Raw genomic sequence first — 22,510 nt, forward strand, 5'->3', positions numbered from 1 at the left:
GGTTTCGCTTATGCTTAAAGATAAGTAAAATAAAAATTAATAGACTCTTCTACCATTTGAAGCATGCATTTTCCAAGCATCTTTAAACCTTATTTATCTGCACTGCTGCTTTCTGCTATCAATTCAGGGTGAAATATATTTTTCTGTTTCCCTTTTATTTCTGAGCACTTAGCACCATTAGAGAAATAGAATACAGAGGGGGTGGTAAGATCTGCGAGACAAATGGACACAGAGATGTCCCTTTTCTGTCATCTTGTATTCTGTTGCTAATCATTTTTTTGACTTACAGTTCAGGGTAATAGGACTTAGGGACAGAATAGGGTCTGGAGGAAATATCTCTGTTTAGGATTTTAGTAGATAAACTTGATTGGACAGTTATTGCCAGCTTTTGAGAGATCTTGAATTTTTATGCTCCCCCTGTCATTTGTCCTAGAATTAAGACATTGAATTCTGATATTATCTTACAAAATTTCCCATCACTGTATAAATGTATCTCCCTCCCCTCTCCACCTCCAGCCCCGCAGATCACTATTTGAGAACAGAAGGAAAGATGCAAATAGAGACATGGATCCAGCCAGGCATAGTTGGAATCCTTTTGTTGTTTCCAAACTCATCCTCTCCTTGGTCTCCAGCTTTGTGGGCTGTGACATTGTGTGTGTATCTGTGCAAGTGTATTTATTTGTAAGTGTGAATTTGCTTTTGTGACCATCTCAACCATAGATCCAGCTGCCTAGGACTTACTTGATCTTCGGCAAGCGCACGCAATCCTTGACTGACTTTGAGCAAGTGCTCTACCTTCCAGAGACTGTAGGGCTCTTCCATCAGACAGGACTGCAGGGACACATTCTGTGATTTTTGTCTTGTGAAGTTTCCTCAAATACCTGGAGTTCTGTTGGGAAAACAAGTAGAAAACAACCAATTATTTTAAATTATGAAAGGGACTAAAGGGACCAAGAGAATCCTATCTCAAGCTTTCTTCTCCATGGGGCCCTCTCCAAAGGCTTCTAAAATTCTGTGCTAACGCCTGAACATTCTGGCAAAGGAAACAATGCCCCAAAGGAAAAGGAGTGGAATGGGAGAAAATATTTGCAAACTTTGTATCTGATAAGGGGTTCATATCCAAAATAGGTATGGTATGCCTACAACTCAGTAGCAAGGAAACAATCAAAAATTTGGCAAGGGACTTGAAGAGATATTTTCTCCAAAGAAGGATATAGTTATAAGTTATAATGGGGAATCTGCTATTTACTAAAACATAATGAGAATTTAAAAAACGATGTTAGTAACCCATGAAATTGATCCTGTATCATATATACATATAATAATTACAGAATTCTATAAGCATATATTGGTCCCACAATATTGGACTGATTAAGCGAAGAGTAGGGAGGTCATTTTTTTTTTTTTTTTTTTATAGAGGCATGCTTTATTTGTTTGCTGGTTTGTTTGTTTTGTTTTGTTTATACATGCACTGGGTACAGTCAGAAGCGCGGGAGGGCGAGAGAATTCACCAGAGCCAGAGCAGGGAGCAGAGCAGGCAGAAGGACCGAAGCACACTGCTGAGGGGAGCAGCGGGCGGCAGGAGAGGTCTGCGCGCCATGTGGGACCCTCCTCCGGTGGCCTGGGAGCAGCCGGGGATCGAACCGGCGCCGCAGAGGCCGCGGGCAGCTTCGCAACCCAGCGCTCAACCGCTGCGCCACCGGGGAGGCCCAGGGAGGTCATTTTTTAGGGATGGAGTAGAGGTAGAATTGATAGAGAAGTCCCAGAAAGTAGATATAAATTATCATCAGTGTTACCTTGCCTTGGACAGTAATGGGCGTTTATAGTAATATTCAATGCCAAGGAAATAAGGAAGATGATTTTGGGGGGGGTCAAGATAAAGACTGTTCCATGATATGAAGATTATGATCAATCAAGCTCTATGGTCTTGAGGCTGAGGGAAGACAGGCACTTACAGGCCTTCCACCTGTGGCCCTCCCACTCTGCTGAAGATGGCTCTCTCCTATTCTAGAGCCCTGTCTAAATCCAACTCTGACCCTTGATCCCTGGGATCCATTCCAAATCAGCTTCCATTAGAATCAGCTCAGGGTACATCTTAACACAGCAATAAAGAGAAGTAGGAATCTGAATGACCAATGTAACACAGACCTGGGGTTGGGGAAAGCAATTTAGGGAAGCGTCTTTCCTCAAGGGCATAGGCAGATAGCCAGGATTTGCATGTATGATGACCTTTTTTTTTTTTTTTTTTTTAGATTTTTATAAAAATTAAGGTAACTTCGGTTTACAACACTGTATATAATTTAGAAGTATAGGGTTTCACTCTTCAGATGTATGTTAACACACCCCACCCACCACCATGGTCGTCCACCGCAGTCCGTACGCTCCCATCCTACCCTCTCTCCACCTTTCCCTCCCCTCTAGTCAGACTTCTAGGCTCATTGGTTTGGTTAAGACTGACCCTTTGTTTTGTTTCTCTGCATTCCACATGTAAGTGAAACCATCTGGCATTTGTCTGTCTCCTCCATTTTTAAAATGAATAAAAAAATTTTGTTTTTATTGAGGTAACATTGTTTTACAGCACCATGTATCTATTAGGGATATAGATTTTGCACTTCCTCAAATGTAAATTACCACACTACATCCACCACCAGAGCACCCATAATCCTCCACCTTGGTCCATTAGGCTGCTTCCCCCCTTTACTTTTGACCCTCACTCAACCTTCCCCCTCTGGTTCTGTGGTCATGTTTCAAAGGTTTGTTTTGGTTTGGTATTATCTGTTTATATTTTTCACATGAATGAAATCATCTAGTATTTGTCTTTCTCCTTCTGATTTAGGTCACTTAATGTATTCTTTAGTTCTATCCATATTGTCACAAATGGCAAGATTTCCTCCTTTTTAACAGCTGAGTAGTACTCTATTTTGTATATACATCCATATATATGTATCACTTTTTTTAATAAAAGATTTATTTATGCATGCAAGAACTGGGGTGTAAGCCTGATGTGGGGGGAGTGGGGTGAGAGGATTCACCGGAGAGAGTGGGGGAGCAGAACAGGCAGATCCACTGAAATACACTGCTGAGGGGAGCAGCGGGCAGGGCAGGAGAGGTCTGCACCATGTGGGGTTCTCCCTGGCTGGCCAGGGATCGAACTCGTGCTGCAATGGCTGGCCAACAGCTTGACAGTGCTGTCTTTAACCCCTGTGCCACCAGGGAGGCCCTATATGTATCACTTTTCTGATCCACTCCTCTGTGCTTGGGCACGTAGGTTGTTTCCATAACTTGGCTATTGTAAATAGGACTCCAGTGAAGTGAATAAAGTAGTACATCTAACCCTTCTAATTAGTGTTTTGTATTCTTCTGGTAGTTCTAAGCATTTTATGCACTTGTATAATGATAGTCATATTATGAGGCAAGGACTCTTACTATCACCAGATTCTGATGAGAAAATTGAGGTAATACAGGTTAGTATATTTGCCAAAGATCACACAGTTGGTAAATGTTAGAGTTGGGATATAACTTGAGAGTCTATTACCATAAACCCTAAACAATATTGACTTTTGAGTACTAACCCCAAAGTCTTATTGTTAGCAAAAAATGAACAAAGCATGCAATACATCATGCGGTATCTGCCACATAGTCAACACTTAGTATATATCTACTAATATTTTATTATCATTATTCTCTCATATTCATTCCCTAGAGTCTTTTCTATCCTTGAGGAATGTGTCCCCTTTTCATCTTGATCAACTTAGAATATGCCATCGACCACCTTTCTTCTTCAGCACCCATCTATCATAGACTTGATCCTAGGTCCTCATTCTTAGCTGGTCTGAATTTTGAGTTCTCTCTGCAAATCAAAAGAAATAATCAAAAAAATAATGAGCAATCACCTCCTGTGAGATTTACTATTATCTAAAAGACTCAAAACAAGGGTTTTGGAGGATATGGAGAGAAGGGACCTCCTACAAGGTTGTTGGAAATGCACAGCCACTATGGAAAGCAGTATGGAGAGTCCTCAAAAAAAAAAATTCCGTATAATCCATTTATTCTACTTTTGGCTATTTACCACTAAAATACAAAACCACTAATTTGAAGAGATTTCTGTGCTCCCATGTTTATTGTTGATTGCAACATTATCAACATTATTGCAACATCAACATTATTGATGGTAGCCAAAAACTGAAAGAACCTGTGTTTACATGGACTGATGAGTGGAGTTGGAGAGAAGGAGAAACATCAGGTGTTAGGGAGGATGCAAAAAGAAGTGAATCCTCACACCCTGGTAGGACTGTAAATTGGTGCAGCCATTATGGAAAACAATACTAAGGTTTTCCCCCAAGTTTAACAATTGAAATAACACGATCTAGCTATCCCATGTTAATGAGAAAAGGATGGTCACTCACTGGTCATTTATCCATTCTCTGTCTCTGTCTCTCTCCCTCCCCACCCCATCCCCAGTCCTCCCCATCTTTCTTTCTTGTGAAGAAGTCATTCTCTAAAGGTCAGGTGCTGATGTACAATGTTAAGCCCATGATAAGTAGAGCAACTCCATACCCTCTCTGGGCCCTCCTCACAGGACAGACCCCACCCCCAACCCTTCTGCCCCCCTGCCCCACCCCCATCTGAGATCTTGGTATGGCAGACACAGGTTAATGACTGACCATGCCATGGGTGTGGAGACTTCACAGAGGCTGCTCTGACCATGAGTCCCTGAGAGGCTCTGGTAGAAACTATTGCAGGGCAGATACCCAGGTCCCTGAGGAGTTTAGGGTACTCAAGGCACTCCAGTGCTTGCCTTGTGCCAGGCACTGGATATAGAGGTGGATTTATCACAGTGCCTTTCCTTCAGCAGCTCATTCTCAAGTACAGAAATTGGGATATACAAAGTGCTTTCCTGGGATATCTGAAAAACCTGAATTCACTTTGGTTATGTAATGGCCACAGTGATCATAGCAGTAATGTCTGGGAGTCAGCGAGAACAATTATTTGAGCCTTTACTACATGCCAGTCCCTACACTCACACTTTGTGTATAATATTCTAATGCTTAAAGCAATCATTCATTTAAACAGGTGTTACTAGTGCTCTATCCATAGATTGGCACTCAGAAGTATTTAGTAATTGCCAATTTCAAGCATACCATTTACTTGTAAGTGGCATATCCCAGAATTACTTTGTTTTATTTGACTCCAAAGCCCTACTTTTGGCCATTGATCATCATACTTATTATATCATAGGAAGATAATAAGGTGATGACTGACTGATCTGGTTAATGAGACACAATTGCTGCTACTTGGAATGCCTGGACAATAATCTCCTTACCCCATTAAATTTGGTGGCATGGAGTTGTTGCCAGGGACCTGAGGTGCTTTCAACTTTCCCTATAGACCATGTCCATACTTTCTTGCCTTGTGTGGTGGAAGGTATTGCACCTGACCTCTCCCAGGTGGCTCTAGAGGAAAGATCTCTGGGGTCCCTCAGTCTAAATCTTACCCAGCCTCAAAAGCCCTGATTTGTAGCCACAATCACTGATCTGTCCCTCAGCACCATGGTCAGATCCTGGAGGACTGACAGGGTTAGAGCCACAAAGTCCAGGGTCAGAGCAGTCCTTTCTTGCCAGGTGATTCTATGGGTGGCAGCCAGCTACCTTTCTTCTCTGTACTGTTTTCCCAGACCAGTTCTTGCCTTAATCCATTAATAACCCATCTCTCAATCTGGACCTCTCCACCTTAAGATCATCTTTTTTCCATCGTGTCCTCACAGCCATTCCCCTCTCTTCCACTTTGGCAATCTCTCTCATCAGCGCTTCTTTGTCTTCCCGTTCTTTATGTTCCATTTCTCATATCTGCGGACATTTCTCTTTCATTCGTGCTATTTTTTGACTCCTCCATTCTTCTCTCCTACTGTGTCCAAATTTTCTCCCTTCTCTCATGCATCACCCTCACACTTTTCTTTCAAATCTTCTAATTATCTCTGCCCCATCGTTAAAAAATTCCCACCCTCAATTATGTGTCTTTCTCTTTTCACTTCAAAAGTTCTTTTATTCCCTTAAGTTCATTCATCCGGTCATTCTGTGCTCACCATTTTCTCCCCTGCCCTACCACTTCGCCTTCTTTCTTTGTTTGCCCTTCCCGTTCACCCTTGTCTTTATCGTGTCTTCACTTTTATGTCTCTGACTCTCAGTGTGTTTTCAGTTATCTCATTATGGAAGCTGCATAATGATTGTCAGAAATTTATAATGTTAGGAAGGAAAGTTTAGAAAAAAAACACCCAATTGAGAGTAAATACTCATTTTCAAGAATTATTTTTCTTAATTTTTATCTCATATATATAGTTTACAAACAGTGTGCACACACATAGTTATATGATAGCCACAACATACAAAAAACCAGATGTTCTCTGAGTAAAATGGAGGGACGTTTTGGTATTAACTTGAAAAGTTCATGTTATGCCCTGTTGTGATTCTGTTATCTTCTAGGAAACTTTTCAAGACCTTAACTCATCCCTGACTTCACCTAAGACTGAAGTAGGACACCAAACAATCTCCACAAACCCTTTTGCTTCTATTTTATCATATCAATTATCACATGTTTTCATTAATTTTTTATCCTTTTTCCCACACTGTGGCTTCCTCATGGCAGAAATTTTCTTTTTTCTTATGGTCAATGAACACTTCATTTTAGGTGTAGTCATGCATTGCTTAAGGACGTTTAGGTCAACAATGGACTGCATATATGATGGTGGTCCCACTACGCTGTACCCTATAGCCTAGATTGTGCAGGTCATACCATGTAGGTTTGTTTAATTAGACTCCATGATGTTTGTACAAAGATACACTTGCTTAACACCACATTACTTAGAATGTATCCTGTGTTAAGGATGGATGACTGTATATGCTACACCTTTATCTAAGCACCATTGAGGGACACTTAGCCAATATCTTGGCTATTGTGAATAATGTGACAATAAACATGGGAGTGCAGATATCTTTTTGAAATCTTGTTTTCATTTCCTTTGGATACACATAGTTTGGATAGTGGGATCACATAGTAGTTGTATTTTCAATTTCTTGAACCACCTTCATATTGTTTCCATAGTATCCATACCAACTTACATTCCAGCCAGCAGTATGCAGAGGTTCCCTGTTCTCCATATTCTCACCATCACTTGCTTTTTGATGACATCTGTTTTAACAGGTGTGTGGTGATATCTTATTGTGGTTTTTGTTTGCATTTCCCTGATGATTAGTGATTGGTGATGAAAGTAACTTGCATGTACTTTTTGGCTATTTGACTGTCTTCTTTGGAACCATGTCTATTTAGTTCCTCCGTCTTTTTAAAAAAAATTGCATTGTTTCAGTTTTATTTATTTTTATTTTTTTATAGGCATGTTTTATTTATTTATTTTATTTGTTTGTTTTGTTTATACGTGCACTGGGTACAGTCAGAAGCACGGGAGGGTGAGAGAATTCACCAGAGCCAGAGCGGGGAGCAGAGCAGGCAGAAGGACCGAAGTACACTGCTGAGGGGAGCAGTGGGCGGCAGGAGAGGTCTGCACGCCATGCGGGATCCTCCTCCAGTGGGTGGGGAGCAGCCGGGGATCGAACCAGCGCCACAGAGGCCGCGGGCAGCTTCGCAACCCAGCGCTCAACCGCTGCACCACCGGGGAGGCCCAGTTTCAGTTTTATATTATTGAGTTGTATGAGTCATTTATTCTGGATACTAACCCCTTATTAGATATATGGTTCCCTATATCTGCAGTTCACAGCTACCTTAATCATATAATTAAATTCCTCATGTTTATCTAATCTAATTTATTAGTCTGTTTCTTTGGTGTAACATGAATAATACATATTTTTTATGTATTATAGGTTTATTCTGTTATTTTTAATAAGGGAATATTTCTAATGGACACAAAGACCTAACAGAGTATTATCCGTTACTCTGCTTCATTGCCAACTCATTGCCAGTATTGTATTATCTCTTCTTCTACCAAGTAGTTTCTTACTGATTTGAAATAAATTCCAGATATCATATTATTTCATATATATGCATTTAAATACCAGTTTCTATAGGATAAGGTCGTTTTTACAAGCACAATGCCATCATCATACTTGAAATTTAATCTTTTAATAGCATCCAAAACCCAGTCAGTGTTGAAATTTCCAGTTGTTTAATAAATATAGTACATGTTTCTATAGTTAAAGAAATTACAACCCAAAGAAAGCTCACACACTGTATTTGGTTATTTAACTGTAATCTGTTCTTTCATTCTCTTTTCCTCTTCCTGTTTTTTTTTTTTTTTTTAAAGAATCTACTAAGATTTTTTTAAAAGATCTATTTATTCACCCATACAAGCACTGGGTACAGTCAGAAGTGCGGGAGGGTGAGAGAATTCACCAGAGACAGAGTGGAGAGCAGAACAGGCAGACTGATGAAGTACACTGCTGAGGGCAGCAGCAGGCGGCAGGAGAGGTCTGTGCACCATGTGGGACCCTCACCCGGTGGCTGGGGATCAAACCGGTGCTGCAGAGGCTGCGGGCAGCTTCGCAGCCCAGCGCTCAACCGCTGTGCCACCAGGGAGGCCCTCCTCTTCCTGTTTTTTTCAGTTACCTAGAGCTTTATTTATTGTCTATTTTGGGGACTTTTAGTGATGAACTAAATGTAGTGCATATAGATGTATGCACTTGGCTTCTTTGTCCATATAAGTGTGGTTTTATTTCAGTTCTCACTTCTATTGGTCTGTCCGTTTTTATTTTAGAACCATACTGTTTTGATCATGATAACTTTGTAGTACAGTTGGAAACCTGGTAGTGTAATACCAGCAGTCATTTTTTTTTTTTTTTTTTGGTCAGGATTGCTTTGCCTACTTCGGGTCTTTGGAGGTTCCATGTGAATTTCAGTAATGTTTGTCCTATTTTTGTGAAGAATGCCATTGAAATTTTGATAGATTGAATTAATTGTATAGATTGATTTGGTAAGTGGACATTTTAACAATGTTATTTTTTCCAATCTATGAACAGGGAATATCTAGATTCTAGAAACTTATTCTCTTCTTTGATGACACAGTAATTTAAGGATTCAAGTTGCATGTGTTACATTTTTCTCTGCAAATTTTGCTGCTTTAGAGTTTGCTGTATTGAAAAAAGTGTCCTATGCTGTAACTTAGAGGTTTATAGAACTTCTGCTTTCCTAGTAAGTGACTTTTAAAAAAAAGTTTTCCCTGGCTTTATTTTAGACATTTGGCCTTTCTGGGCATTCATATGTTATACTTTGGGTAGGCCTGATATGCTGTTGCTAAGTCAGCAATGTGGGAAGGGCCTGGAGGTGTCCAGTTGCTGGTGAATGTTGATGGGGGAGGCTGGCTGATGTTTGTGACAACACTGATAGCCCTCCTCTCTGGAGGGCTTTCACAAAGTCACTGCCAGTTTTTGAGGGTTGTAGTCCTTCCTCCATTCTTCCTTATCTCTTTCCCCTCTCTACTCTCTGTCTCTTGCAACTTATTTTGCAACTAATTTGGTGAGTTAAGATGCCTGGATTAAAAGCAAACATTCAGTAATTACAGAAAGGTTAGGTTTGGAAGGATAACTTCTTGGGATGATAACATTGGGAGTCAGTTTCCCCTTGGGCTTTCTCCTTACCCAACTGTTGACATTATGGTGTCCCCCAAAGGGCAGACCTTCCCTACAAACAATTTTTTTTCCTAGAAGCTTTATGGATTTTGTCTCAGTGAGATCTACACATATGGAAGAAAAAAAAGCAGACCCTGGGGCTTCAGTCCCTTTGAAAAACGAAGGTAAAAGGGCTCAGCCCATTCTAATTAGTATTTCATCTGAACACAGTTGGGGCCTCCTGGAGCTAGTACAGTCCCAGCATGAGTACACAAATGAGGCCCCTTTATGGGGATGACTTGCCCTGTAGAAACACTTTTAAGGAAAATAACAAAAGGGAATCCTGATTTTGTGAGAACGTGGAGAAGAGGGAGCACAGCTCTACACAGACTTTCTAACTTGGGTGTTTGATGTTAGATACAGAGAAGGTGAGAACAAGGAGGTTTGAACTGAACTGGAGGTGGGAAAACGGGGTCAGAGACCTCTGCTTTTGGATATATTTTCTTTTCTACATTACAATTTATTGTTCTCATGTTCATGAAGAAATAGAGTATTTCATCAAAATACCATGGCTCATACAGCAGCCTCAAATATTACCTCTTTGGCATAGCGTGTAGAACTGCCTGTGGGGAAGAGCTGATCTGAAATGACATGGGGAGCGCATCCCCTGGCAGGTGATTTATTCATTGAAAATCAGTTGTTAATAGTTACTACACTTAAAAAGTAAACTAATTAATAAAAAATCACTGATTATGTTAATAATTTCTACTTTAATCCCAGGTGAGTTTAGTAGACTTAATGGAACAGAAATAGCCCTACCAAAATTACACAACTAAAGTTCTGGACAAAGCTAGGACCAGCCCTCACTCCAGTGCTGTATGTAGATGTAGCGACTCAGCCATCTGGCTGGAGCCTTAACGTCTATACCTTCCCTTTCTGGCGCTGACAACCAGTGGGTGTGGTGCTGAAGTCCAAACAAATTTTATAGGTTAACTTAGGTTTTGTTGCTCAGATTCTGTAAGATCTTTAATAGTCTCTTTGCTGTAGTTTTCTCATCTGTAATATGATATTAAAAGTAGGGTCTGCCAGATGGTATTGTTGTAAGCATTGATATTTGATTTACTGTACTCCCTAGCTCATAGCAAAGACCAAAAAAAAAACCCAAAAAACCGTGGTTAGTGAGATCTTCCTTGTTATATAGTGAATTTCATAAAAGCAGGGATCATGTGTACTTTTGGTTGGGGAACCATGTATAATTTATCCAACTGTGTTTAGGATCTAACAAATTGAGAGATTGTAAGTGGTCAATAAAAGAACCTGAAATAAGCTACGGAGTGAGTGGAGAGTGGGTACATAGGAAGATCATAATCAAGGGAATGGAATGAAAGAAAAAAACTCCTTTGGAAATTAGGAGCACCCATGCAGGAAAAGATGATCCCTATAATTCATCCTAGAGTAAATTTTAGTATTATTTGTTCCTAACACTTTTTTTTACAGGTGATGTGGATCATATCTTATGGCTAATAGAAGCAGGACAGAAGTGACTGAGTTTGTCTTACTGGGTCTGTCCAGCTGGCCAGAGATGCAACCAGTTATTTTTGGGATTATCCTGGCCATGTACCTGGTGGCAGTGATGGGCAATGCTCTTTTAGTAGCTGTTGCCCTATCAGACCCCAAGCTCCAGACCCCCATGTATTTCCTGCTCAGTCAGCTTTCTTGCATTGACATATTTCTGACAACCATCACTGTTCCCCAGATGCTGGTGCACACACTGTCTGTGACCAGAACCATCTCATTTAACTGCTGCATGACCCAGCTATTTTTCTTCATGGCCGTGGGCAGCATGGAAGGCCACTTGTTGGCTGCCATGGCCTATGACCGCTATGTTGCCATCTGTGACCCCCTAAGATACTCTGCCATTGTCAGCCGTCGTCTCTGTCTACGCATAACCTTGACCTCATGGGTGGTTGTCAGCCTCAACAGCCTCCTTTATAGTGTGTTGGTCACCCGCTTAACCTTCTGTGGCAACCAGATCACCCATTTCTTCTGTGACATCACACCCTTGCTGAAGCTCTCCTGCACCCAGCCAGTGGTCAATGAAATGCTAATATTCACCGAGGGCGTAGCTGTGGTGGTCAGCCCCTTCTTCTTCATTTTAGGGTCTTATGCCCGCATTGGCGCTGCCATCGTCCGCATGCACTCACTCGCCGCCCTGCGCAAAACCCTATCCACGTGCAGCTCCCACATCCTGGTTGTGCTGCTCCTGTATGGCTCTGTGATCCACATGTACCTGCGACCATCTTCCAGCTATGACTTGGACCAGGATCGCCAGGTCGCCATCTTTTACACAGTGGTCACCCCTATGCTGAACCCTCTGATCTACAGCCTGAGGAACCAGGAGGTTAAGGGAGCTCTGCGAAGGCTTTTCAGGAAACTCTGCATCTCAGGAACCTTCCAGCCTGGTTCCCAGGCAAACAGGAAATGGAAGCACATTTCCTGAATCTAAGGTGTTAAGCTCTAGCTTGAAAATGTGTCAAATAGAAATGGTGCCCTCCTAATAATGGGTATGGCTCACATTTTTATGGAATAACCTTCTTGGTTAATGCCCTTTAGTTTGTGTTTGGGAAGATTGAGTTCACAGATATTCTGGTCCCTAGAAAATCCTTGCATTGAGATTCAAAATATCTCATTGTAAAAATACATGAAAAGATATTTTAAAATCACAAACCTGTATTTCTTATTTTTTTATATCTAATGTGGGGAATAGATCTAATAGGGGGTTACTAAGCCAAAAAATTAAAAATCAGCGTGTCCTTCAAAATTTTGATCAATTAGTGATGGTGTGACATGTTTTTCAAAGAGAAGTTGAAGTGAGTTACAATATCATTAAATAGAAGAGTGAGTTTTGGGGAAACCACAGAGAAACCTTGGCTTCCATTAAAATTGCAGTTAACTTATGGTCCCTCATCATTTCAGCAACCTCTGAATTCACTCCAGAGTGAATGGCTTATTCCATCTGAACTACAATGACAGTGTAGCAGGGGTTGGGGGGGCTCTACATGGTGGCTCTTATGCCAGCAGAACGTGGTCAGATTTGGGAGGACATGTGTGAAGCAGAGCTGTTTGGGCACTCTGATAGCCTTGATATAATAAGAGAAAAAGGAGAATCAAGGATGGACTGTGAATATGGTGGAATTATCTTGCCACTTATTCTGTGGAATAAGGTTCTGTGGAAGTGGAGTTTTTATGTATTTGGTTTGGGAGGGGCAAAATCAATAACATTGTTCTGGTCAAGTTAATTTTGTGATACCATCCTATTGAAGATGTTTCATAGGCAGTTGAATACATAATTTTGAGACTCACGGGTAGGGCTTATCTTGAGATTGAAATGTCATAACAAGATGTAAGTGATAGTTGAAGCCCTGGGATTGAATAAAATTATCTAGGAAGAAAGCACATAACAGAGTTTGTGGATGGAAACCTGAGATTGGTGTGCACTCAACGTTTACAGTTCCAGAAAGGAGTTTGCAGAGGAAACTGAGAAAGGGTCATGAGTAAGAAGAAAGCAGCAAGTTTGGTTTCTAGCAATCCTAGAAAAGAGTGGTCTTTCATTGAGAGGTCACTAATGAGAACAGGTGATTATTAGATTTGGCAAGATATAGAGCACTGGAACAATTGATTAGAACAGTTAAAGAAAATATTAGAGAAAAATTCCAACTACAGTCATTTTATGATAAAATTTCAAGAGAGGTAGTGGAGGTTGTGATTACATATGCAGCTGCTTTTTTTTTCCCATAAGGGAAAAATTATTGCTATTGGAATGTGTGTTAAGAATAAATCATGATTTGGCTATGACAAATAAAGCAGCTTATAGTGAAGAACAGTCAATTATTGAAATAACTGACTTATAAGATCATACTAGTTTTGTATATACAACATGATTCGATTTTTGTATGTATTGTAAAATGCTCAATAAGTCTAATTAACATCCATGACTCTGCAGTTACACATTTTCCCCTTATGATGAGGACTTTTAAAGTCCAGTCTTAGCAATTTTCAAACATGCATTGCAGTGTTAAGTATAGTCATCATGTTGTACATTACATACCCATGATTTATTTTATAACTGGAAATTTGTATCTTTTGGCCTGTTTCACCCATGCCATTCACCCCATGCCCCTCCACTGGTAACCACCAAGTAACTTTCTGTGGAGAAATCCATTGATAATATTATGAGGTTTCCCTTGTAGGTAATGTCACTTTTTCTTGTTGCTTTCATTCTCTCTTTGTCTTTGACTTCTGATTATTTGATTAATTTGATGACTGAAACATAAGAATGTAGGATGGTAGGGAAATAGAGAGTCAGGAAATGTATGAAGTAAAGGGGAGATGGATCTAGACTCTGCACAGACTATGAGAGAATATTTGCCAGTCTTTAAAATCAGGTCGTGTATTTTTGTTGAGTTGTACAAGTTGTTTATGTATTTGAATATTCGCCTCTTATCTAAGGCATGGTTTGCAGATATTCTCTCCCGCTCAGTAGGCTGCCTTTTCATCTTAGTGATGGTTTCCTTCGCAATGTCTGAGCATTTCAGTCTCATGTAGTCCCATGTGTTTATATTCTCTTTTGTTTCTTCTGCTGTTAGAGACAGATCCACAAGACCTCACTAAGACCTACGTCACAGAGCTTTTATCTATGTTTTGTTCTATGTATTTTTTAGTTTCAGGTATCATATTAAAGTATTTAATCCTTTTGGGGTTGATTTTAGTGTATGGTATAAGATAGTGATCTAGTTTCACTCTTTTACATGTGGCTGTTCAATTTCCCACCACCGTTGATTGAAGAGACTTTGGTTTCTTCATTGTATGTTCAGCAAGGAGTAAAACATATGTAAAGCACTCAAAATAATGATCAACTCATGGTAAATAGAATATATATGGAATCTTATTTTTGTAATTATTATTATCAGTAATATGCAGATGAAGAAATAATGGAAGAAAAGGACAGAGCTGCTAGGTAGACCTTTGTAGATCTACATGTATCTAAAAGCTATCACGTAAGTGAGGATAAGGCCGGGACTCAATCTACCTCTTTTTTTTTTTGACTGCACAGCAATATATAGTATACATGCATTATATTGGTTGGAATTTTCTCCAAAGTATCGCCTAAAAAGCCACCCTTAACTTCAGTGACTTATAACAACAAACATTTATTTTTCAGTCAAAAGCCTGCAGGTTGTAAAAGCCAGTTCTACTTCAGACTCTGGGCCAAGTTCAGATCTGTTTTCTTTTTCTTTATGAAACTCAAACTAAGAAACCACAGATCCATGAGATGAACTTTTTTTATGGTAAAGATTAGTGCTTAAGAGAGTGGACCAGACATCTCACCCAGCTCCAACCCATTCAGAACTTTTTATCAGAAGCAGCATTTGTTATGCCTTGCCATAAACTGCTGGCTAGAGCAAGCCCAGAGCCAATGGGGTGGATAAATATACTGCCTGGCTAAAGCTATGGCAGGAATGGGAAAGAATTGTGAACAAATTCTATCTCTGTAACAACCAAACACAATAAACCAGAATCACATTAGTGTGCATGAAATTTATTTTGAAATTTTCACTATCACAAGTAATAGTGTTTTAAACACAATATATGTATATAATTATATATGCATATATAATATATTCACATTATATATATTAATTCTGGATAAACTCCTGGAAGAGTAAGGGTATCATCTAAATGCAATATGTTTTGATGGTAATTGCATAAATTATTTTTCAAAAATGTTGTATTTACTCACTCTCTTAACCATTTCTTCACCTTAAATTTTTTTTTTTAAGTGGGAGCAGGGGCATTCTTAGAAGAGTTTCCAGGTGGGATTTTTAGAAGAGGTTCCTCCATTAAGTGATAGAGGATCCTGGTGTTTTGGTGGTGGGTAACACATCTAAAAATTTGTGAACCTATACCTCTGAGTCATATACAGTGTTGTAAACAAATTTTAACTCAATAAAATATAAAAAACGGCGAGGCTACCCCCTCATTTTATTTTTTGCTTAGTATCATATCTATTGAGAAAATCCATTACATATATCTTATTCAGATATTTCTAAAGCTCTAAAGGAAGCACATGTGTGAAGGACAAAACTGTGAATGTGTTCCCACATTCTTAAACAAAACTTAAAACTGTGTTTTGGGGTTTTATTTGAAGAAATAAGTCTGTATTCTGCTGATCCACTTCCTGAAAGCTTCCTTGATGTCCCCATTCCTTAGGCTGTAAATAAAGGGGTTCAGCATGGGGGTTACCACCGTGTACATGACTGTCAGGATACGACCCTTGGTCACTGAATAGCTGGAAAGGGGCCGGAAGTAGACCCAGGTGAGGGTGCCGTAGAATATGGCCACCACGGTGAGATGAGAACCACAGGTAGAAAAGGCTTTCCACTTGCCCTTGGCTGAGGGGCTCCGGAAGACCACTGAGATGATGCAAGCATAGGAGACAATGATGAAGGCCAGAGCTCCATTGATGACAATAACACCTTCTGTGTGAATCATCAGGGTGTTGAGATGGGTGCTGGAGCAAGAGATCTTCATCAGAGGGTAGAGGTCACAGAAGAAATGGGGGATCCTGTTATCTGCACAGAAGGCCAGTTGGCCCATGAGATAGGTATGCAGCAGGGCATGAAGATGGGAGAGGATGTGGCACACAGCCACCAACTGCGAGCACAGCATCCTGGTCAGGATCATAGGGTAGCGGAAAGGGTGGCAGATTGCGATGTATCTGTCATAGGCCATCACAGCCAGGAGGAAGTTTTCCATGGCTGCGAAGCAAATGAAGAAATAAGTCTGGACTAAACAACCCATGTAGGAAATGGCCTTGGTAGAGGAGAAGATGTTCTGCAGCATCTTGGGGACTGTGGTGGAAGTGAAGCAAATATCCACCAAGGCCAAATTACTGAGGAAGATGTACATGGGGGTGTGGAGGCGGGGAGAAGAGATAATCAGTGTGATGATGGCAAAGTTGCCAGAAATGTTGATTGTGTACATGAATAGAAAAAGAATGAAGAGTGGGATCTGCTCTTCTGGGCGGGTGGACATGCCCATGAGAACAAAATGGGATACACTGGTCCAGTTGTTGTCCATCTGTTCCCATAAGAATAAAAAGGATTACTTTATTTTATGACTTTGAAGAGCATGGCTACTATTCTTCAACATAAAAGCCCTTATGACATGTAAACATTAACCTAGGTAGCACTGTGCAGTGGTTAAAAATCCAGACACACAGAGCTGGAATCCTGGCTCTCATTTCACAGCCAAATGACCCCGAGACTCCATGAAACTGGATTTTCTCCTGTGAAAAATGTGGGGGATATTCTTTTCTTCCTTGGCAAATATATAAAAGCTGGGAGATATCCCTGTAAGTTTTTCAATCTTGTTCTACAGTCTCCGGGTTTTTCTGGGAGGACATTGTTGCTGCCATCCAGGTTGACTATTGTGAATTTGCTCCTTGTTGTCACTGTCCTTAAATGTTTTCCCCAGAACTAAGCAAACCCCATGAGACTGGGCTCTCATCACAGAGTAATCATTAGTGATTTGGTCCAGCCATAAATCATAGGCCTTTTGGGTGGAGATCAGAGTTGACAGTCCACAAGTGACCTGTATAAGAATATTTGAACTTGGTTGTCCCAAGAATTCTTAAGCATTACAATTAAGTGGTTGGGAGAAAAAGTACAAGCAGTTCAGAACTGCTGTTTGTAAGCATTTTCACCTGCTTAGCCCCCTCCAGTAGTATCCTCCTGTAGTCACCACCTACTCTCCTTTCACAGATGAGGGCTTAGGGTGGTGAAATGGTTTTCTCTGCATAACTCAGTGGGTAGTGGTCTGGCTGGACCTCACACTGATGTCTGGATGCCTCCAGTGCGCTTACTCATCTGACTATTCCACTACCCGTTTCACTTGCTTGCTTTCTTTCCCATGGAGTGAATGAGTACATCAACTTTTATGTCTGAAATCAACAAATCAGCTTTTATATCTGAAATTAATGGACATCACCACCGTGTCACTCAAGAGAGCGACCATTAGGATTTTCAGTTGCAAAAATGTGGACAGTGATACTATTGAACTGTCCTGAATGGTTTCAGTGTGGTGTGGTGGTGAATGAAACAGTTGTAGCCATGTTTATTGAGAACTTACTATAAACTAGGAATTCTAAATGATTTATATGTGTTTTCATTTGGTAGCCATGGTGATCCTGTGATTTATAGGTATTATCTCCTTGTTATAAATGAGAAGTTGAAATTCAGGGGAGTTCTGTGGCATCCTCAGTCACAAACTGCATAAAGACTAGAACTGCAATTCGAATTCACTCCCATGAAACCTCAGCATCTGTGCTCATAGTCCCTGGGCTGTGCCATTTTGAAGTTTTCCCTGACTGATCCATCTCCTTCTTTCTGTTTTTCTCCTTTTCCGCTGTGCTTTCTTGTGCATTCAGTCAAAGCTAAGTGTCATAATTTTTCTAATTTAATCCTCATGAAAAATATTAGAGAACAAACATTATTATTGCCATTTTCAGATCATGATACTAGGATTTGAAGGCTGACTACCCTAAGTCACCAAGCATAGGATTTAGAGCCAGATCATAGACCTCTCCGGTTCAGAAGCAGTGCCCTTTCCGTCCTGCCCCACCCATTCAACAACCACATTTCATTCTCCTCTTGCCTTGGCTCCCCTTTGCTAGTTTGTCTGAGTAATTGGACTCTCTAAGTAGGATCAGGTAATCCTGAGTTTACGGTTTAGGAAACATGGGGTATTTATTCTTAGTGCTTAGTGCTTAGTGCTTTTGCTTAGTGCTTTCTTTTTGGCTTATTTCGCTGAGCATGATCCCTTCCAGCGCCATCCATGCTGCTGCAAATTGCATGTGTTTATCTTTTTTGAATGCTGAGTAATATTCCATGGTATATATGTACCACATCTTCTTGATCCAGTCATCTGTTTTTGGGCATTTGGGCTGTTTCCAAAGCTTAGGAAAGGCGCTCAGCTCTACTTGACAGACAGCAGGTTATGACTGTTGTCAGGGGCTAAGAAGATGGGAATCCAAGGATGGGGAGCTGCTGGGGAAGAACCTCGCTGCTGTTGGAAGTGGATAAAGAAACTGGTGTGGCCTGAGGGAGTGGGTCTTGGCCCAGGTTTGGACTTTGGTCCAGGTCTGCCATAAAAGAATGAAGCTTGACCACTACCTCACACCATACACAAAAATCAACTCAAAATGGATTAAAGAACTAGACATAAGACCTGAAACCATAAAATACATAGAAGGAAATATAGGCGAAACACTACGTGATTTGCATATCAAAGACATCTTTACAGACACATCACCCAAAGCAGTGATAGTGAAGGCAAAGATAAACAGCTGGGACTACATCAAATTAAAGAGCTTCTGCACAGCAAAAGAGACAATAACAAAAACAAAGAGAAACCCCACCAACTGGGAGAACATTTTTGCACACAATACTAATGATAAAGGACTGATCACAAAAATCTGCAAAGAGCTGATGAGACTCAGCAACAACAAAGAAAATAATCCAGTCAAAAAATGGGCAGAAGAGCTAAAAAGAAACTTCTCTGAAGAGGAAATGCAAATGGCCAACAGACATATGAAAAAATGTTCAACATCCCTTGTAATCAGGGAAATGCAAATCAAAACTACCATGAGATACCATCTTACACCAGTGAGAATGGCACATATTAAAAAAACTAGCAACAGCAAATGTTGGCGAGGTGGTGGAGAAAAAGGAACTCTTCTGCACTGTTGGTGGGAGTGCAAACTGGTCCAACCACTATGGAGAGCTGTGTGGAGATTTCTGGACCTACTAAACATAGAGCTTCCATATGATCCAGCAATTCCACTCCTAGGTATTTACCCAAAGGACACAGAAACATCAATTCCAAAGAGCACCTGCACCCCTATGTTTATAGCAGCACTATTTACAATAGCTAAGCTTTGGAAACAGCCCAAATGCCCAAAAATAGATGACTGGATCAAGAAGATGTGGTACATATATACCATGGAATATTACTCAGCATTCAAAAAAGATAAACACATGCAATTTGCAGCAGCATGGATGGCGCTGGAAGGGATCATGCTCAGTGAAATAAGCCAAAAAGAAAAAGAAAAATACCGGATGGTCTCACTCATAGCAGGAATCTAGAAAACTTAAATAAGGGACCAGGAAAATGAATAACTATAAGAAAGTGAAAATCAAAATCAACAAAAAACTATGAACCAGAGACACTTTTTTGGGGGGTGGGGGGCGGGAGGGGAGGGGTTGGGGTCAGAATGGGGGGTTTGCAATTGTATGGGGAATATAAAAATAAAATTTATTATTTAAAAAAAAAAGAGCTAAAAAATTTTTTTCTCTGAGTCTTTGGGACAATCACTTCTCTCTTGGGGGCTTCAGTTTCTTTGAATAGGAAATGGGAAGAATAAACCTGCCTTTCATACAGAGGCTTTTTGCACAGAGGGACTATGACATAAAACTCTTTTAACACGTTCTGTGAAAAGTGAGGAGTTATTTATTTGAAGTTCCTTAGGAACTTGTGTTCCTTATCGCAGAATAGGTCCCTGTAACTTCTGAGTGTCCCCATAACTTCTGATAGATTCCCCTCATAATAGAATTACCTCTCTTGCCAAGGCCACCTTTATAAATAGAGGCTCTAGGATAACATGCCTTACTCTGTTCTTGGAGTTTCTCTGCTTGATCCTTAATTCTCAGAAGAAGAAAGAAAAGTCAGAGCCTGATCCTAGGATGGAAAAGTGGATAACCATGACATAACATGGCAGGGTCTTTCCCGGGGTACAAAATTGGGGTGATCAAGGAAAAGTGAATCTGTTGCCTGCTTCTCACCCCTGTATATACAAAGGAAATGCATGAGGTGATATTTTTACTGTCATGTTTGGATCAGCTAACCCTCATTACTCATAATATCTTCAAAATTGATCTAAGCTCTCTGGAATTCCATCAGCTATGTTTTCTTCAAGTCAGAAAAATTTCCCTGAAGGAAACAATTTTGAAACTGTAAATCACTTGTGCTTATTTATTTATTTTTTGTTTGTTTGTTTTTTGTGGGACCCTTGCCGGCAGCCGGGGAACGAAGGGCGCTGCAGAGGCTGTGGGCAGCCTCGCAACCCAGTGCTCAACTGCTGTGTCACCAGGGGAGGCCCCACTTGTGCCTATTTTGTGACTTGGTTTTAAGGGAAGGGAGGAGAGTCCATGAAGACCCAGCACATCTGAGGATGGCATAGGGAAGAAAGGAGAAAAAACGCTTAAGGTGTCACGGACCAGCTTCACACTATGCACAATACTGAGGAAAAGGACGGCCTTCCCCTGGAAATGACTGGGAGCCTGAGGAGTTGCCTGCTGTGCGCAGAAACTGCTGTGAGGGTGAGCAGCCCCAGTGCAGGTACTCACCCTGTGAAGACCAGACCCGACTGGACTGGACTGGACCTAGTTCCTTCACCCTCCCTCAGACGGCAGGGGTCATCAAGTCTTGTTTTGACAGCTGCTCACAGCCGTCCACCCAGAGGGAGTTACCCAGACCAGGAGAAAGAAAGGCATCAGGGAGCAATTGCAGGGGCGCTTCTGCTTGTCAAGCGCAGGATGTTGTCTGGGAGAGGCGCTGGGAAGCTTTATCATGAGCTCCTGCATGGATTCCGTGGCTCTTACTAGCACGGCATCCCAAGTGTGTGATTGTCCAAACTCTCTTCCTTCCCTGGGGAGCGAGGCCCACGAGGGAGGCAGTGCTTCCAATGTTAATATTAGTGACTTGATAGCTCAGCTGATCCTAGGAGGGCGGCCCAGACCTGGGAGATCAGCCTGGACATGGGGTTCTTCGACATGGCTCCAAAATTTGAGGATGAGAAGAAAGTTCACAAATCTTAGGTATAATCTGTGTTTAGACAGTTCTGTTTTGGAAAAACTCAAATTTATATCTCAGTAAGAAAAACAACTTGAGTCAGATTATTTATGAAGTTATAGATTGGTGTCAGCACCAATATATCCAAGCTGCCTTCAGACTAATCCAGTTGTCGCCACGAGACACGAGAGGCACCACGTGAAAGTGTGCTTCGGATTGCACACATCCTAATGGCATACATGCCTTTCATTTTCATGGAACAATAATCTGTATGATCAGCATCATGGTAGTGTAAGACACTCCCTCTTTTTCTTCCCTTTAATCTCTCAATACCAGGGCATCTATAACTTAAAAGTTCCTCTGCCCATTGCCCCGGAATGCCAGAGTTCCACACAGCTATGTGGCTGAAGATAGGAAGACTGCGACTCGTAGAGGCATGGAACGAGAGAAGCAGTGACCGCAGAGCCCACCAACCAAAACCATGAGCTTGGTGAGGGGAGGTCAGTGGACGCGCTCACACCACTTGATCCGGTGAACCCAACAGTGGTGGAAATGGGGCTCATGATGTGTGTTTTTCACCCTTGCAAAAAGGGTGGTGGCGGCAGTACTGTGACGCCACCTCTCCCCCATCCCAGAAGTGCCCATGTACCGAGCACCACAAGTAGAGTCAGTGGCTGTGACTCCAGGCCTGTGGCCATAAAGAGGAGGCAGCCATGTGAATGCATCAGCTGTGTACGTGAGTCATAACTCAGGTCCAAGTCTTCAAGAGTGGAGTGAGAGGAGGAGGCATGTGTGCCAGTCAGGCTCCCCCTGACTACTTACTGGGCACCCTGCTCCCTTATCTCCCCATCAGCGGCAGATCTTATGTCCCATACAACCCCTGAACACAGTGGCTGCGTCCACCATCCTTGTACATCCAGCAGTGAAGCCCAAACTGCAGCAACAGTGATGAGAGCAGCTCCACATCAGCAGCTCCTCTGGAAGGAACA

The 22,510-nt window shown here is 41.3% G+C and overlaps 2 protein-coding genes across 2 annotated transcripts; one reads left to right on the forward strand and one right to left on the reverse strand.

The window, feature by feature from the left end:
- Window positions 1–11,127: 11,127 nt before the first annotated feature.
- On the forward strand, window positions 11,128–12,111 carry LOC311173221 (olfactory receptor 1f45-like; the record flags this gene model as incomplete). The annotated part of the gene is made up of 1 exon (XM_084237072.1): window positions 11,128–12,111. The coding sequence occupies one exon, from the start codon at window positions 11,128–11,130 to the stop codon at window positions 12,109–12,111; it is 984 nt and encodes a 327-aa protein (XP_084093198.1).
- A 3,698-nt stretch (window positions 12,112–15,809) lies between these two features.
- Window positions 15,810–16,751, reverse strand: LOC311172786 (olfactory receptor 1Q1-like; the record flags this gene model as incomplete). The annotated part of the gene is made up of 1 exon (XM_084236315.1): window positions 15,810–16,751. One exon carries the CDS (start codon window positions 16,749–16,751, stop codon window positions 15,810–15,812), a length of 942 nt encoding a protein of 313 aa, XP_084092441.1.
- Between the last annotated feature and the right edge of the window lie 5,759 nt (window positions 16,752–22,510).

The sequence above is a fragment of the Talpa europaea genome, assembly GCF_964194135.1.
Source record: "Talpa europaea genome assembly, chromosome: 7".
NCBI classification, from domain to species: domain Eukaryota; kingdom Metazoa; phylum Chordata; class Mammalia; order Eulipotyphla; family Talpidae; genus Talpa; species Talpa europaea.